The sequence below is a fragment of the Sebastes fasciatus genome, chromosome 3 (assembly GCF_043250625.1).
Source record: "Sebastes fasciatus isolate fSebFas1 chromosome 3, fSebFas1.pri, whole genome shotgun sequence".
Classification (NCBI taxonomy): domain Eukaryota; kingdom Metazoa; phylum Chordata; class Actinopteri; order Perciformes; family Sebastidae; genus Sebastes; species Sebastes fasciatus.
Window position 1 is genome coordinate 18,605,874 of NC_133797.1, and position 17,812 is coordinate 18,623,685.

Genomic DNA, 17,812 nt, shown 5'->3' on the forward strand with positions numbered 1-17,812 from the left:
TTTTGTTACCTAATATCTGAATTTGTGACGTGAGTGCTGCATGCCTGATGTGGTGTATATGGGTAGAATGTCGCCGTTCTGTTTATAGTTTGTCTACTGTTTGGCTCTGCTGGGACATTCCCCTCAGCATCTCATTCCACAGGGAAAAGCTTTTTATAAGACTCTGTGGTTCAGGCGTGCTGACAGCAATGCCAGCTGCTGCCTGGCTATTTTAACACAGGCTGACATGACAGGGGCGCATGCTCACGTGTGTAGATGTGCAGCACTGTACTTGATGCATATGTAGAACTCGCTACTGGTTTATATTTGTTTGTGTGTAACCTTTGTGTCACCTGTATTTCAGCCACCATGTTGTCATCAGGCTTCATGTGTACAGTGAAGGCCTCTCTCATCTCTCTCTGGCCGTCATACAGGATCTCAATCTCCACAAATTTCTCCGTCTCGCCCTCCTTGAACTCAACATCTTAGACACAGAAACAGCGAAGTGAGCGTTGATTAAATATCTCCAACATAAATTCATATGAAGAGGCACTGTGTAAGCTACTGTGTCACTTTGGAGCCACTAAACCATGTTCTTACCCTCTGACAGCGGGTTGTAGTCTTCTCCGGAGGTTGCAGAGCCGTCCTTGGTGTGCACTCTCACCACTGAGACCTTTGAGGTGTCTCCAACACGCAGGATGGGAATCTTCACGATAGCCATGCCACCTTTGACCTGAGGTTCACGTACACTGTACTTGATCTCAGAGAAACGGATGATGGGCTCTAGAACAGGAAGAACATTTGAATTACACATGAGCCAAAACAGCATAGACATTTTTTCTCAAACAGAGTTTGCAAGAACAGGAGAGATACTAAACACTAAAAAATAAATGTTGTTACCTGTGGTCCGTTGTTGGCGATGCAATCTTTTTAGATGCAGTAAAATTCATTGTATTTTATTTTATTTTAAGTTGTATAAGTTGATTCTATTTTATTATTTTATTAATAACTTATTTTATTGAATTTAAGTTGTATAATTTGATTCTATTTTATCGTTATTTTATTAATCATTTATTTTTATTATATTTAAATTGTATAATTTGATTAAATTTTATTGTTAGTTCATTAATCTAGTTTTTACTTCACAACTGTTTTACTACTATTACTGTTATCATAGCTTTTAATTCTATTTTATTCCATTTTTATCATTTCATCATATTGTCTTGCATGCATTGGTCTCGAATTATCAAATTGTTAAATTGTTTTGTCTTTTCCGTTGTTTTCACGGTCCACAATTGTTCTGTCTTATTTTCAGCTAGTCAGTCATCTGTTAAGCACTTTGAACTGCACTAACCTGTACGAAATGTGATATACAAATAAAGTTTGATTGATTCATATTTGTAGCCTGCCAGGTACAAAACACTCTCCACAGTTGGGAGTGAAATGCTTTACTCAAGGGCATCTCAGCAATAGTTCTTAAGGGAGGAGAGACCAGTGTATTTTCCACACCAACTTCTTTTAATCCCATTTGTTTTATCTATATGCTACAGCCATTCCTTAGGTTATGTGAAATATTTTGGCTTTTTGTGTTTCAATGTTTCACAGTCATTCAAATATATGTTTTTATGTTGATAAAGTACGTACTGTCTTTCCCATCTGTTACTGTGACCACCGCTTCCTTCTGTTCCCCAATAGAGGCTCCATACGAAGACTTGCTCTTGGGCGTTCCCAGGACGAGGCGGAACTCCTCATCCTCTTCATGGACGGAGTCGTCCATCAGGCTGACCACACACGGCTTCTCAGTTTCACCTGGAGAAGAATCACGTCAACATACTCAGATAAGTGCTGCAGGATGTGGAGGAATTTAGAGGCGATAAAGGGGAAGGGGGGAGGTCTCACCTGGCAGGAAAGTGATGATTGATGCGTCAGTATTGGGTCTTTCACTGTAGTCCATCATGACCTGAGCGGAGCCTTGGCGAGTGTAACAGCGCACTGTGGACTTGATGCTTATGTCTCCACTGCGGTACACTATGGCTGTTACCTCCCCATCATCCTCATCCACCTTGTAGCTTCCTTCCTTAAACTGGACCTTCGGCACTGTAAAGACAGTACAGTACAGTCTTGTTACAAGAGAGTCTCACTGCGTTTGAGTGAAGCTACTGACTGCAATTTACGCTAAATGTTAATTTTAAAATAAAATTGTTAAAAATATAAATATCTTAAATTTAAACAATTATTCCGAAATTTACAAAAGCAAGGTCAGATCCAGTTACCCAGCAGTATATCTAATAATAACAAGTAGCTCCACCTTTACCAGCTGAAACATTAAAGTGATGAACACATGCATTAAAAATTATAATCCAATAATATAATACACATTCTGAAATGAGCCATTCTGCACAGTGAGTACTTTTACTTTTGGTAATTTAAGTACATTTTGATGTGAATACTTTTGTATTTTTAGTTATTTAAGATTTTGAATGCGTGACTTTTAACAGGGTATTACGCTGTGGTATTGCTACTATTACTTAACTAAAAGATCAGAGTACTTCTTCCACCACTGCTATACTATGCATTATTAGGTTTTGTAGGTGTGCTTGACACTCACCATCAGTGAAGGTATCGTTGATGGTGATGGTGGTCTTGCTCGGTTCTCCCAGCACAGCATTCATGGGCATCCGTAACACGAGGTCGAAGGTCTCGGGCCCCTCCAGCTCCGGCTGACCCAGATCATCCAGGATGGTCACTCTGAATGTCTGCATTGTCACTCCAGGAGCAAAGTCTAGGTTGCGACTAATGCCGACGTAGTCTAGTCCGGCTGCCAGATAGAGAGGAAACCGTGAACTAATACTGTAATGCAATGTCATGACTAAATAAATGCTGTGTCGAACTGCTGATTTTACCTTCTGCAGAGACAGGCTCACTCTTCCTGGAGCGGACGGTGACAGTAGCCGTCTTGGACAGGTCGGTCCCTGTCCTCCAGACCTTCACCTCAACGTAGCCTTTACTCTCATCCACGACATACTCAGGTTCCCCAAAATACAGCGAGGGCTCTGTAGAATTTGGAAATAACAGGAAAGTGCAAATGATTAAATGATTTCAAAATTTCCAACGGTCAGCACTTTTTTAAATGAAATAATCCAAAGTTATTTCCAAAACAGCACATGAAATACATTTATCATCATGACAATTTGTCATAATATTACATTTTCATCAGTTTGTTGGAACAAAAGCTTCTTGTTAGAAAGACGTAGCAACATAAGCTTTTAATCGAGCCGGGTTCAGGGACAAATTGGCATGAATAACTGAGCAAGCTCCCTAATTTTTGTCTCAGCACAGGAAGACAGCTGTCATCCCTCTTATCCTTCAACCTTCCTCCCCCACTTATCTAAATCCAGACAGCTCTGTCTGAACTCAACGCCAAAGGGCCGAGGATACACCTGAAGAATAAGGCGTGTGCTTGTGTGTGCACAAATGAAGGGATGTTCCCGGTGTCTGATGATAGAGCAGCTGATAAGCAGTATGGTGAGGGTTTGGCAGAGACAGAGAGGCAACCATCGACTTTGCAAAGGCAGAGGGCAAGAATTCAGACCCCTGGAACACATCGTCGATTCATCACTCCTCACTTCTGTATATAGCACGTTTTCATCACACTCTGTCCAGCCAGTGCTCTTAGAGATCAACTGATAGAGGCGCAAACTCTCAGGCCTTAAGCTTAAGCGTTTGAGACGATAAACAAAAAAATAAAGAAAAGATAAAGACATTTGTGTGAAAAACTGTGTGAATTCTGGTGCCAATTTCAAATAAGGCAATTAATATAAGTAACTAATGGCATCATTAATTCTTAGTAAATTATTTACAAATCTTTATAGATCAGCCATAAGCCATCAACAAGAATAATATTTGGGTTGCCAGGTTGTGGAAAATCACTTTGTTTTTGATAATAATGCAAGATTAAATGTTGGTAATCTATTAATAAACGCTCAGGGTTTCTCATTTCTAACAAGGAATCAAATCCTGATGAATCCCGATGAATTAAAGAGCTAAAAAGAAAATGCAACTGTGGGGTGAGCAAGGGATTTTTCACGACTTGGCAACTCTGAAGTTGTCCACATTAATGGCTTTTCACTAGTTTTCAAAGCATTAATAACCATAGTTACAATTTATTAACCCTTTACAAAGGGGCTGCCAGGAAAGCAGTCCTGAAAGTAAAAACCCAGCTTCTCTTGTATGAAGTGAGAACTTAAATGAAAGAAGAAATAAAACATTCTTCCTCTTACAAAGGAATAGTTGAATTCATAAGCAATAAAATGCACCCTTGCTAACTTCAAATCACCCAGAGGGTTTTGATGCTACTGCCTTACTTGTTCTGGTAGATGACCAGTAGCTTATTATGGATGATGTTAGCTAATAAGATATCACTGTCATTTCACTGACGCTATGGATCTTCATTACTTGTTATATTGCAAAACTATGTTTTTAGCTTTTACCATTATCTCATAAATGACACTTGTGGCCAGAGTGGCTACTGTTCAGCAACGGTTGCATATCATTTTGGCCCATGACCTTCTTCAGGGTCACCAAACACTTGAAAAACATTAAAACCCCCCAAAAAACATATACAATACAATTAACATGGCAGTGGAGTATTCACACAGATATACACAGATCACATGTGGCAATGAGTCAGTTTGGGATATAGTCATGTGACTTTAGACTGATCGAATACAAATACGTTTCTTTTTATCTATTTAAATGTTCTACTAAAGTCTTGTTTGATGGCCATCGGCTCAAACACATCAGTTTTCACAACATAGTTGCTCTCAGTTATTGTTGCGTGAACAGAATTGGCAGATCTTATTCAGAATTTGACGGATGCTGCAACAGACAACTGATGCTGAAGGAATGATTTCTGGCACATTTTCAATGCCTCTCAGCCTTCGAGACACCTATTTAGTACAAAGGAGGATGAGAAGGGGGGGTTGTATGGGGAAATGAGTGCCAACATGGCAACCTTAAAGATCAGTGGGAGGAAGAGCCAGACAAATACAGTAACAATGGAGGGCTCGAATGTTGGCGAGAATCCAAACCACAAGTTTACTCAGACAGGCAGATGGTTTTACACACACACAAACACACGTACTCTGAAGCAGATTTATGGTGGGGTGTTACTTCAGGACCCACCAAGAAGTAGAACCACAATAGAGGTTTACACTGAGGAGTCTTCTCTTGTCTGGGAATGCATGCTGATTATTTTTACATAAAGTTCAATTGTACTCCTGCTCCAAATTAGTTGGGAGGGATGCTTTCTCCGCAAGCACGTCTGTCACTACAACAAGCAAGTCCAGGAAATTAGCCTCGGTGAAAGGTCGGAGATATAGAGGGGAAACGTGAGGAAGACAAATTGACTCTGGTATTACTGATCGCAAAAGAAAGACAAAGACGGGGCTCAAGGATTTTTAGAATTTAGGGGCTACAATTTGTCATATTTGTTAAGACGTTTCCTTCAACGGATCAAATCAAACAATGACATATTTGTGATTTATAGCTTTAAAAAACAGCATTCCTTCTCAGGTTGAAAGTCTAAAATATTTAACAGAAACAAGGCTACGTTGCCTGTTTCTGTTGAATACCATCAAACAGAAGAAAGAGTAAAAACATGCCAGTCATTTGGCTTCCTTGCACAATAGTCCCTCTCTCTCCACCACCTGCCTTTTGGTCCCTGCAGACAAAGGGATGCCCTCTGTTTCCCCTGAGCTCCTCTGAATGCCAATGAGGACTGGGGGTCGCTCGAGGAGCACGGTGAGGTTTGAAGCCCTTTTATCTGTCAGACAGGCAATAGTGTAGCATAACATCCACTGAGGCTGCCATTCTCCCACTCAACACCTGTCCATTGTTATCTTGTTTCTAACACTCAGACAGACAGGCAGACAGAACATGGTGGATAAATGAAGCAGAGTGTGTAAACAAAGCAGTTAGATCCAGGCACAGGAAGGGTAATGGAGCTGAATATACTGTAAAGCCATTAAGGCAAGTACAGTATCCAGGGCTTTTGCTTTGGAGACTGTGGTTATTGTGCCGCCTGTGCACTTTTGGTGGATTAATGATGCGCAGATACCAAAATGGCAAAGTAGAGCATCAAAGGGGCAATGAGCAACAGGATCACCCACAGCTGCCACCACGATGTCAGTGGTACTGTTACCACGGCACATGATGCCATTCTTCCTCGACCTTTAGGAGAGCAATGTGTGTGGCTCCATGCTCCGGGCAGCTTTTGTTGATTTATATGCATCATTTTCCAATTTCAATAAATCTTTTTTCTTTTGCAGCAAACAAGTATCTTTCTGCTGTCTTTAAGCTATGAATCAGAATCATACCCAAACCTCTGCGTCAACTAGGGCTGCCGCAATAACCGCAATATTGCAATACCGCAATATTGACAAGCCAACCGCAGGGGATGGCAAGCAACCGCCACAACCGCTATGTTCACGGTTTTTCTTTTTTGAATTCTTTGTAATGGGAGTGCCACATTTTTACACTATAATACCGCATATCGTGCAGTTGAGCCAATCATTATCACCGCAGGGGAAATTCCTTCACCGCGACAGCCCTAGCGACAACACTGATATACAAAGTTACAGAGATCAGTAAGTAAAAATAATATTTGATCAAATATCAATGCTCTTCTTTGAGGTTGCAATGTTGCAATCTGATGATAAATCAGCCCATTGCTCACTTCCCTGGTCTGGTTGGCATCTTTATAGGCTGCTACACCTGCAAATGTTAAGACATGATGCATTTCTTCGACTTGTAAATCTGTAAAAGTAAATATGTTGTTAATAGTGGGTAGTTTAAAAAGGATCAGGAAGTTTTTATGAAAAGCTGAAAAGACATCTTTGTAATGAGTAATAAACATATCTGTAATCATTTCATGAGGTCACTGCTTTTGTCAGTTTATCCATCCATCTATCTGCAGTATCTGTCCATCCTTCTACTTATCCGCTAAACTAACTGTGTTAGTGTTACAACAGAAGAAGCCCATCCAACTCCGACTTCACTCACCATCGTCGCTGTCTGCCAGGATGGTGATCTTGGCGGTTGGGAAGTTGGCGCCCACCTGGCCGCCCATGGGCATACTGAGAGTAACGTTGAAGCTCTCTTCCTCCTCATACAGGGAGTCATCGATGATGATGATGCGACAGAATTTCTCTCGCTCGTCCTTGTCAAAACGCAGCACGCTGGTGTGGTCCTCGGGTCGGGTGATGTAGTCAGAGTAGGACAGCACGGTGCTGGGTATGGTGCCAGTAGCCGTGGCTGAGGAATTATGGGAACAGAAAGAGGACAGGAGATTAAACTTCAGTTGTCCATGTTGGGTTACTGGCTGCATGAAGTCATATGATTCAAAAGAGAAAAGGTAATACAATACATGAGGGCTGTATCAATATTATATTGATATCGTTATATGACACTACATATCGTCTTAGATTTTGGATATCATAACATGGCACAAGTGTTGTCTTTTGCTGTTTTAAAGGCTGCATTACAGTACACTGATGCAATTTTCTGAACTTACCAGACTGTTATAGTAGCTGTTCTATTATTTCGCTTTACCCACTTAGTCATTATAGCCACATTACTGATGTTTTTTTTTTTGTTAAGATTATTTTTTGGGCTTTTTTTGCCTTTAATTGCGAGAGACAATGATAGTTGTGAAAGGGGGATAGATAGTGAGGATGACATGCAGCAAAGGGCCGCGAGTCGGATTCGAACTTCGGGCTGCTGCAGTAAGGACTCAGCCACAGTACATGGGACGCCCGTTCTACTATGTGAGCTACCAGGGCGCCCCTACTGATGGTTATGTATCAAAAATCTCATTGCTAAATATTTTGTGAAAGCACCAAAAGTCAACCCTACAATATCAATATCAAGGTCTTTGGTCAAAGATATTGTGACATTTGATTTTCTCCATATCGCCCAGCCCTACAATACATACACATAGAGAATGTTACTGTAATATAATAAATACAAATAGCTAAAAATAGCATGTAAAAATAATATAATAAAAGCAATGAAATACAACTGCCCAACTGTTTCAGTATGTTACAATAAATAGACAACAATAAAATATGGACTTATCAGAATAAGTAGGTTACTGCGTTCCCACATTTACTATGTTAACTAGATTTTAATTACCATTCATAGAATGTCTCATTATTTACTTGGAACTTTTGATATTTTGTACTTATTTTGTCATCATTGCCATTCAGCTAACTTTAAAGTCGAGATGAAATGGAAAATACCCTTTTAGATCACCGCCACGGTCATATTGTGAACCTATTAAACAATATATGCAATTTTCTTTTTTTTTTACAAAAACACTTCTTCTTATTTTTATATCAAATCCAATCATCTTTTCTTCCTGTAAAACAAAATATGATGTGTACTTACATAAGCTGGTACCAACCAATATCAACCAATAATATCATGTCATCCATCCATCAATCAATCTGCAACTTTTAGCAATAAGAGAGGCTATCGTTCTACTTTCTAAGTCCGAACACTTTTTAGGTGTCCAATCAAATGCAAAGGATTTGATTTAAATCCCTCTTGTAACTGTACACAGATCAAATATTTTGTTTCACTGGGGAATACTCACAGTACAGGAGCTAAAGACGCTCTAACTTCCTTTTCACTGGGACTTTATATGCTCAAGATGCCACCCTTTTCTTATGAAAGACAATAATTACAAACATGTTCCTCTCACCTTGCTGAGTGGAACAAACGACCATGAGTTCCTGGCTGGCATCTCCTGAACGCCGCACCGGCACTAACAGCTCTCCAACATCCTCCTCAATCTTGTACTCTGCTTGAGGAATGAAGACAGTCGATTCTGTTGTGAAAGAGAAAAACAGATGATGAGTAACTGCGCTCATTCAATAATACATCTATTTAAGTCTCCACATTTATGGTGGTACGGCTTAGTTCAAATGACTTGATTATTAGATTCCTACCATCTCCAGGATCAACAATCTCAACTGTTGCAGTTTCGGGAAACTCCAGCGCACCCATGACCGGGTCTGACAGCTGTATCTGGAAAGTCTCTGAGGTCTCAAACTCCTGGTCTGTGAAGATCTTCACCCTCCAGGTTGCCGTAGTCTGGCCGGGGTTGAACTGGACCTGCTTCTGGGCTTTGCCACGGAAGTCTTTGTCCTTCTCAGCTGTTCCATCCTTGGTGGCGATACCTGAGGGAGAGGGGTGTATGTGTTTTGAGCTCTAAGTGAAAAGAGATTTAATTGTTGATTTAAGTAGCTGGGAGAGTTGTGAGAGCACTATCTTATGCAAGTAGGTTTGGTGAATGGATTCTGTCTGATGTCAAAAACCACAGAAGTCAATGTACATGTATTGGATTTTACAACAGATTTCTTGAATTTCTAAAATCTACATCTATAATGTTATTTATAAGTGTGTTTGTTCCTTTACAGTCCTCCTGACTCTTCAAAGACAGAAGTGTATACGCGTTAACATATGTTGTCATAAATCTGTTGCATGTAAGTGTGATGCAGTCAAACAGACCAGCATGTTGACATTTCCTTGTGACCTTTACCAGGAAAGGTTATATGTGCTCTCAATCAGACCTCTTTCAGACAAGGGAGGAAATGGAGCACCAGACAAACAAGAGTACCTTTAGGAACACAACGTTGTTATTAGTGTTGTGTTGCTTTGGTGTTTTTTTAAGTTTAAGTGTAGGGATAAAGTGAGGACATCCTGCAGCTTAAAATGAATCTGCAGAGATTTTAAATGAGAGGGTTATGCTGTTGTTTTATAGCAGGACTGGCCCTTTAAATGGCACATAAATAACAATAGGGGCAATAATTCTGAGAAATAAGAAACTAAAATGTTGTTTTTTTCTTGTCAAAAAAATAATCTGTACATGAAATAATTCTATTTCTCTGAATTCATCTAAAGTCAGTAAAGATAATACCGTCAACACTTACTGACGAAGGAAGTTTCTCCCAGGTAGCCTCTGCGTTTGAGCGTCACCTCCAAGTATTTGGCGTCCTCATCCACTAAATAGTATGCCTTCTCCAGAGAGATCCAGGCCCAGTTGAGCCGGAATGGCTGAGGCTTTAGTTTGTTTCCACCTAAAGACAGAAAAAAAGCTTATTGCACTAAAACTTCCTTTTAAAAAGGCTTACTTCACAGAACAGTACAATGAGGAAATAATCTATTTTGTTCATGTTAGGAACCACTGAGGCATACGAACTGCAATTTGCTCCAGGCTAAAGGATAAAAGGAATCAAGGGGCATTTTAATTTTGGAAGGGGAAACATGATCACTTAATACCAGGGCTTCCCTAAACCTCACTTCACTGGGCCTCAAGAAGAGCTGCCTTACTTCTCATTTCCTCTGATGCACATCCACCTCTACCTAATACTGTCTTGTATTCTCAATCCTAAATGGGGCAAACAGATATACATGGTCTGCTTATGGAAAAATTCTGTCACAGCTTAAGTTTCTTTAATGAGCTGGCCTCTTGTAAACGCTCTGTCGCTCTCCCTCTTGAACAAGGTGACGTTTAAGTGGGAGCAGTGAGGCTTATTCTGGTTTTGCCAAATACACTAAATTCTGACCAACACTTTACGATCTTGATTTAGTACCTCTTTATCATCTCTGAAAGAGACTGTGCTCATAAAACACACATCTGAACGAAACACTCAAAGCTCAGTCACCTGCTACTGATCCACAACTTTCGACCCAATCCTGTCCTTAATCCATACTATCTCATGACTCATGTAATCCCTCAAACTGTCAGCTCAGTTTTGGTCATTGACTTGAAACAGGCTGCTTCAGAGATATTTAAGATTATGGGTTCTGCTACATAATCTGAATGTTTTTTTAACAACAGCGGCGAAAGGCCTTAATGTCTTATCCTTCAGTGAGAAGAGCCTGGTGACCTGTGACTTTTGATGTGAAATGGGTCAAGCTCAGTGGGTTCTTTGGATCAGGGAGGTTAGAGCGGGCTGTCTCTCTTTAGTCTTGCACGGCTGGTCACACTGGCAGCGGCCCTGCTGACCTAACTCTGCTAAAGACGCTTTGAGGAGTTAGGGAACTTCATCGGGTCAGAAGAAACATTCAGCAGTTTGGTGGGACAGTATTCTGTTTTTATCATGTCCCAGAAATTATAAAACACAAAGGTGAACAGGACATCATTACAGCTTGATTAATAAAGTAAACAGAGAACAATGGCAATGAGCTTCTGCCTTGTCCACACAATAAACCAGCATTGAGCTCAGTTTTGCCTAACTAAGGAAGAAAGCAGGTGCAGTTTTTATGCTATGTGACTGGAGAAAATGAAAAAAACTTCCTCAAACCCACATGTCAACTCTGACACCACACCAAGCCAAGTCACTACTGGGGCAAACCACACTCACAGAAGCATGTTCTGATGAAACTGATAGCAACAAGTGGATTTTCTACAACAATGACAGCACTCACCCACATCTCTACTGACATGAATAGACTAAAGACGGCTGCAAGTTGAAATAACAAAGTAATAATGCCTGATGAGAAGTCCATTATTAGGCCCTTGGAATGGAAAGACACACTAAATAAGATAGGACCATGATTAATGTAATCAATTACACATGTGTTTACCCTGCTATGACATGTTGAGATGGCTGCTGTGAAAAAGGCCTATTTCGGACTATGGACACCTCGAAGGGCATTATCCCACTTATACCATGGTCACTTGCCAAAGAAAAAAAATTAAGACCATTAATATATATATGTTTGGAAAATTTGAATGTTATTAGTGTAACACAAATATGATGTTGTATATAGTATGTATGTGATAAATGTAATGTACTTGATTTCGGACCCCAGGAAGACTAGCTGGTGCCATTGGTATCAGCTAATGGGGATCCTTTTTAAATAAATATATATTTCCATGCGTTTTGCAATCAAAATTAGAAGTTTTTCCACAAGCCATAACTCCATTTCTCTGGTAACACCTGAGGGTTTGCTAATACTTGCAACAATTATTACCATCCCATAAGATTCTTATGTAATGGAAGCGTTGTTCAAACGTCGAACCTTAGCTACGACTTGGCAACGGGAGATGGCCGGCTAGTCCATCCTACGCTAGTAAGATAACGGCATAACGCTAGCATAAAGCTAACGGTTATGCTAGCGAGATTCAAAGTCAATTGCGGACGGTTGACAAACAGTAAAACCTGTGGTGTTCAGAAGATGAGGCACTGAAGGACTACTATGGATATAAAACTGTTTCATATCTATAAGGACTACTAGAGGAATACACTCGCTGTTGTAAACAAGATTATACTAGCCAGCGCATTCATTTAGAACGGTGAACAGAAATACTACTTTCACTGGAACTACTTAGTACACAAACAGGTGTACATTATCAGTAATGGACACCCTGCAGTTACACAGGTGTAATTAATAACATTAATTATGGCCGTGCTCCATTTAGGTGAACTATTACACCTGTGTTTACTCTGCAATGACATGTCAAAACGGCTGCTGTGAAAGGGCCTATTCTATCTGCCACCTTCCACACACACAGACATACACATGAATGCATGAACTCCACTAGTGAAGCCCACGCCTGGTTAAAGGCAGGCAGGCAACATGGAGCAACAGAGCTCGGTGGGCACAGCCACCCTCGACCAGGCTCCATGCTCAGGTTTCCAACAGTCACGGCTAAAAATACAAGAAACATGTATCATGTCTGTTTTTGCTCGCCCCAGATTCTTCAAGTGTTTATACAGTTCATGCATTAAATGATAAATTTAGAAAACATACAGTATGACTATGTTGTATTCTGTGCAGAAACTACTATATACAGTAACTGTATTCTATATGACTGATTAGACTTTTGCTCAATCTGCAGTGCTTCACATGTCATGAACCTGTTAAACCAAGAAGGAATCAAATCCTCATCTCAATTACAAAACTCCTTGTGTTTTGTAACTCATGTACAGTTTCAAAAGAAAAAAGAATAAAGTCTTTGACAAGCTTCAATTATCAGATTGTTTCTGTGCCGGAGAAAGTGTGTCCTGGCAGCCGGCCCTATTTGGAGCTGATATGAGGAGAAGCTTAGTTAGAGGCTATCATCGAGGATTATCAAATGAACACGGCGGAGACAAAAAGCTGCCTCTGTTTTGGCATCGAGTAATCAGGCAGCTTTAGGTTTCTGCATCGCTACGAGGAGTAAAACAATGGCGTTTTTATGAATGAGACAAGAACACAGTATTTGCACTGGTATTTCATAGACTATCTGAATTACAGACACCGAACAGTTCACACACAAACGATGGATCTTAAAAGATTCACAATACTGCAGCGCTTAGTTGTCATAGTTGCGTTGATGTATGTTTTATACTCCTGAGTTCTATACCTAGAACTATTTTCAGTTTAGTTATTTTTATTGTAGTTAAAAAATATTGTCAAGAGTATATGAGTTAACCTGCGATATGGTCAAAACAGAAACACTTAGCAATGACAGATGACCGAAAAAGTGATACCTGATATACTGTATGTGCATGTGAACTGGAGGCACAGGTGTAACATGACATATGTGAAATGACGTAATGGACGTCATTGCACAAATGGCCATCATATGACAAATTGTTTCTTACGTTTCACTGCCTATAATTTATTTTTAATCTAAACATAATTTACTAATTGTGATTGCCATAATTAAATCATATATTATTAAACATTACAGCTTTTAGCACAAGATCTCTTACTGGAAATGATCCAGAGCTTCGAGCCACATCTTGTGGCATCAGCTAATAGTTTGTTCATCTTGTCCTTAATTGTTTGTCAAACTGTTTCCTTTTTTCGTTAACAGGCAAATAACCTTGAGGACTGAATGAATGCCCACACCACATTTTAGCTAACAGGTCTAAGGAGACATGTGAATAAGTAACATCTGCCATTTTCCTTGAACTCAGTGGGTATATTACACTGTGTGGTCAACAGGTGCTCTTTCTTTGCTGTACAAGCGGCACAGGTGTTTACTTTTGTTCAGAATAACTACTGTGAGTGTTTTTATTCTCGGTTCTTCCTCGGCCTTTCCAGGGAATTTAATGTATCTCACTCACTGTTAACTTAAAGGGGACATATCACGCTCATATTGTTGGGTTTCTACTAGAACATGCACACACTCTTTAATGTTCAGAAAACACATTATTTTTTCTCATACTCTGTCTGTCCGTCTGTCTGAATATACCTGTATTCAACCTCTGTCTGAGGCCCGGTCTACTCTGATTGGCTTGTGAGAAAAACATGGTGGACCTTTACAAAGGTAGTTCTTAAACCGTGGGCGATATATTCTAAAGAGCCTGCATGTGACATAGGAAGTGGAGCCAAATCTGAATGGCTTGTTGAATCGCATGTTTTCTGATCGAGGCAGCCCACAAAAAACTGACTGGGTTGTTTTATTTCACAGTTTGTGGGTTGGTAGGCACTCCAGGTACCCAAATGTACGAGCACAAGCACTGAAAAAGTGAGTTTAAGCAAAGTCACATGGTAACACAAATGCAGACGGAGGATTAACAATTAGAAAAGTTTTCTGGCTGAAGCAAAGATCTCGCGCTGTCTCCCTGTCTTTGTCCGTCTATCTGTCTCTCTCTTCCTTCCCGCCAGACTCCCAGATTATGTGGAGCAGAGTGACAGCTGTACTCCACAGACCCCCTCCCCCCTCCACGTTCCCCTTCCTCCCTGCGTCGGCTTTGTTCGCTGAGGGGACAGACAACGGAAAGGGACAGCAGGCCAGAGTCTGGGTGGGCCAGATCTACCACCATGGCATGCCTCCCCGCCTGCCCTCACATTGTTCTCACCAGTGTAAGAGAGGGGAATCTCCCTTTCTCCGACTTCTTTTGTACATGCTGTCAGACACTGAGGCTGGAGCTGGCATGAATCTCAAGGAAATCAAGAAATAATCAAGAGGCCAGACTTCCCAGCAGGGTTATCCTTCAGGGTACACAGACAGAGTGCTTCTGACAGAAAGGAAAATGGTTTAAATTTGCTCAAAATAGAGTTAAAGGCCTGTGAGAAAAATAGCTGTAAACATAAAAGTCAAAATAGATTTCAGACATGATGGATGGTCTAATTTTTTATGACACATACTATATTAGAACGGCTATCAAATCCAATACATACAGTAGCAGCCTGTCTCAGCTCACATTTCCATTAGCTTTTCAAAGTGTCAATCAACATAATTTCTGCTGGGATGTAAAGTTTTATAGGCCGCACATGTTTCTAAATGTCCCTGTTAGCAGCTATTTAATAAATTAGAATCAGTGTGATTGATGCTATTCACTGACAAGGGCAGAGAAGGAATATTAAAGAAGTATGATAATGTTTTTTTCTGTTTTAGGACCTGCGTGAGAGCAACTGGATGCTGCTTGACTTATTTTAGTGTCACATAGTGGCCTGCTACACATGTAGGTATTTTGGTGCAGCATTTCTAAAATCCAGCGTCAGAAAGCTGTAAAATTGTGAAATATCTTGTGTGTAGCATGGCAGAATGACTCAGCGAAAGAGTGTATTTCAAGTATCCAGTATCTGCAAAACAGTGTCAAAACATACACAGGGACATTATACAGTATATTTCCCTGCAGCAGTGTCCTTTGACAGCACATTCTCCATCAGCTCATATTTACACAGCGGTGCGTCCTGCCTGCACCATACATAGATGCAGTGGGATAGTGGGTCAGGCCGGAGATATCACTGGAGAGGAAGGTCAATATGAGGCTTTGACGTTCACCAGCATGATGCAAGTTAGAGCAACCATCTAAGAATATCCTCATCAGGTGACAAGCATCGCCATTATTACATTTCCTCATTAATCATCCTGTTGATATAAATACTGGGGAGGTTCCCGTCAGCTATGCTCGGTATTTAAATGCCACTGTTTTTTAAGTATGGTCTATTAAATCATGGAAATGTCAAACGTTCATTGAAACAGAATAATGTTTCTTTATTTTGATTCTGCATAAGTGTAGGAGGACATTTTTCAAATAGTGAAAGCTTCCTGTCTGTATTAAGAATTTATGTTAGGAATGCAGCATGGTTATATGTATTAATAAGTCGTATCATTCCTTCTGGATAGCGGCACCATGTGCTGTAAATCGACACATCACGCTGGCTCGATTGCTACTTCAGTTCAGGACAGTGAAATTATCTTTGCAGGATGCTGCAAATCATAATTTGACAGGGACTGAGAGCCTTGACACTTACTTGCCATATCCTTGACATGGTGACACAGATGCTTGCAACACTAAGGAGAAATCTCATAACAAAACAGATGTGGTACTGGGAATCAAGCTTGTACCATATACGCAGATGCCAAGTCAAGTAGTCAAAAGTTATAGAGAGATGTAGAAACAAAACAGGACAAGGCTGTACTTTGGCAAAGCAGTGGAGGGTGGAGCTAAGTACAACCAAATGCTGAATAAGACATTTTTAGGTGACCAAAAAGGTTATGATTAACTTTCATGAACTGAAAACTCACTATGAAAAGGTTAAAGTTCTATGTTGAAAACACGGACAACTCCCAGACCGGTCAGCTCCGTGGTAGCAACCTGTCAATCACAAGGCAGCCACGCCCTAAAACATACCCTGCTTTATGGTCTATTTGACTCTAAATGGGACCATAATTTACTAAATGAACATCATGCTGTATTGAAGAAGACTTGAAATTAGCGATTGAGACCATAAACTCATGTTTACAATGTTTACTGAGTTAATAAATAAAGTGAGAAGTAGGCTCATTTTCTCATAGACTTCTATACAATCAGACTTCTTTTTGCAACCAGAGGAGTCGCCCCCTCCTGGCTGTTATGAAGAATGCAAGTTTAAGGCACTTCAGCACTGGCTTCACTTCTCATGGCGGTTGCCCACTGGTATTGGATCATAAACCAAAGTTATGGAAGTTAAAATTTGGACCTGATGATGCCACTAAAGTTAAGGGATGATCAAAGATATTACAATTCATCATAACGATGACGTGCGTGTCTGTTGCAAATTTGATGACAACCCCTTCAAAAGTTGTAGAGTCATTTCAGTCAACAACCAAAAATGTCAACATCACGGTGGCGCAAGACAAAAGGTCATGGACGGTATCACCAAAATCAGTGGGATACATCCTTTGGTTACTATGGATAGATATCCATAGTACAGACTTACCAGATCTAAACCAAAAGTGGTGGACCAACAATCTGACAGAATGACATTGCCATCTCTAGAGCCACACTGCTAGCTTGGCTAAAAAGAAAAGGACAAGGAAAGGAGTACGAGTAACTCAATGACAGCTTGGGTAGGGGCAGCAACAGCACTGCCATATGAGAGCAGATAAGAATAACCGCAGTAGCCATAGATCATAACTCCCCGCCCTTGCAGCCCTCTAAGCACCATAAATCAAGGCTGAAGAAAAAAGACAAAAAGAATAAGAAAGACAAAGAACATAGTGACACCATGGATCATTGAAATGGATATGGGGGGAATCTGAGAGGAAAGAAAGGGGGAAAGAAATGGAGAAGAGGTGAAAAGATGAACTCACCAAAGAAAAAGAATGGTGATGCCATAAAGGGGTCTTAGAGGAGAGGAAGGAGGGAGAGGGACAACAGAGAGGGGGACTAAGACGCCTCAGCTTCTAGTCACAGGGGGCCCCGACTCTGGCACCGTTGGCCAGTAAATCTTCTGCTGACTGTTGACATGGGTGACATGTAAGATCCCAAAACACAGTTAGGAAGTAGGGGTGTGACACGGCAGCACGTGATCCTACTGTACAACCAACTGCACT

At 40.6% G+C, this 17,812-nt stretch overlaps 1 protein-coding gene across 1 annotated transcript in view; it reads right to left on the reverse strand.

Moving 5' to 3' along the window:
• The window catches only part of LOC141764306 (FRAS1-related extracellular matrix protein 2-like), a 37,841-nt gene that overhangs the window by 8,363 nt on the left and 11,666 nt on the right, over positions 1–17,812 (reverse strand). The window contains exons 3-12 of the mRNA XM_074629398.1: positions 9,975–10,121; positions 8,991–9,221; positions 8,744–8,869; positions 7,042–7,293; positions 2,883–3,032; positions 2,588–2,797; positions 1,879–2,076; positions 1,624–1,788; positions 580–762; positions 333–463 (exon numbers count right to left, since the gene is read on the reverse strand). Coding sequence (XP_074485499.1) covers positions 333–463; positions 580–762; positions 1,624–1,788; positions 1,879–2,076; positions 2,588–2,797; positions 2,883–3,032; positions 7,042–7,293; positions 8,744–8,869; positions 8,991–9,221; positions 9,975–10,121 — 1,793 coding nt within the window. The remainder of the gene's footprint in view (positions 1–332; positions 464–579; positions 763–1,623; positions 1,789–1,878; positions 2,077–2,587; positions 2,798–2,882; positions 3,033–7,041; positions 7,294–8,743; positions 8,870–8,990; positions 9,222–9,974; positions 10,122–17,812) is intronic.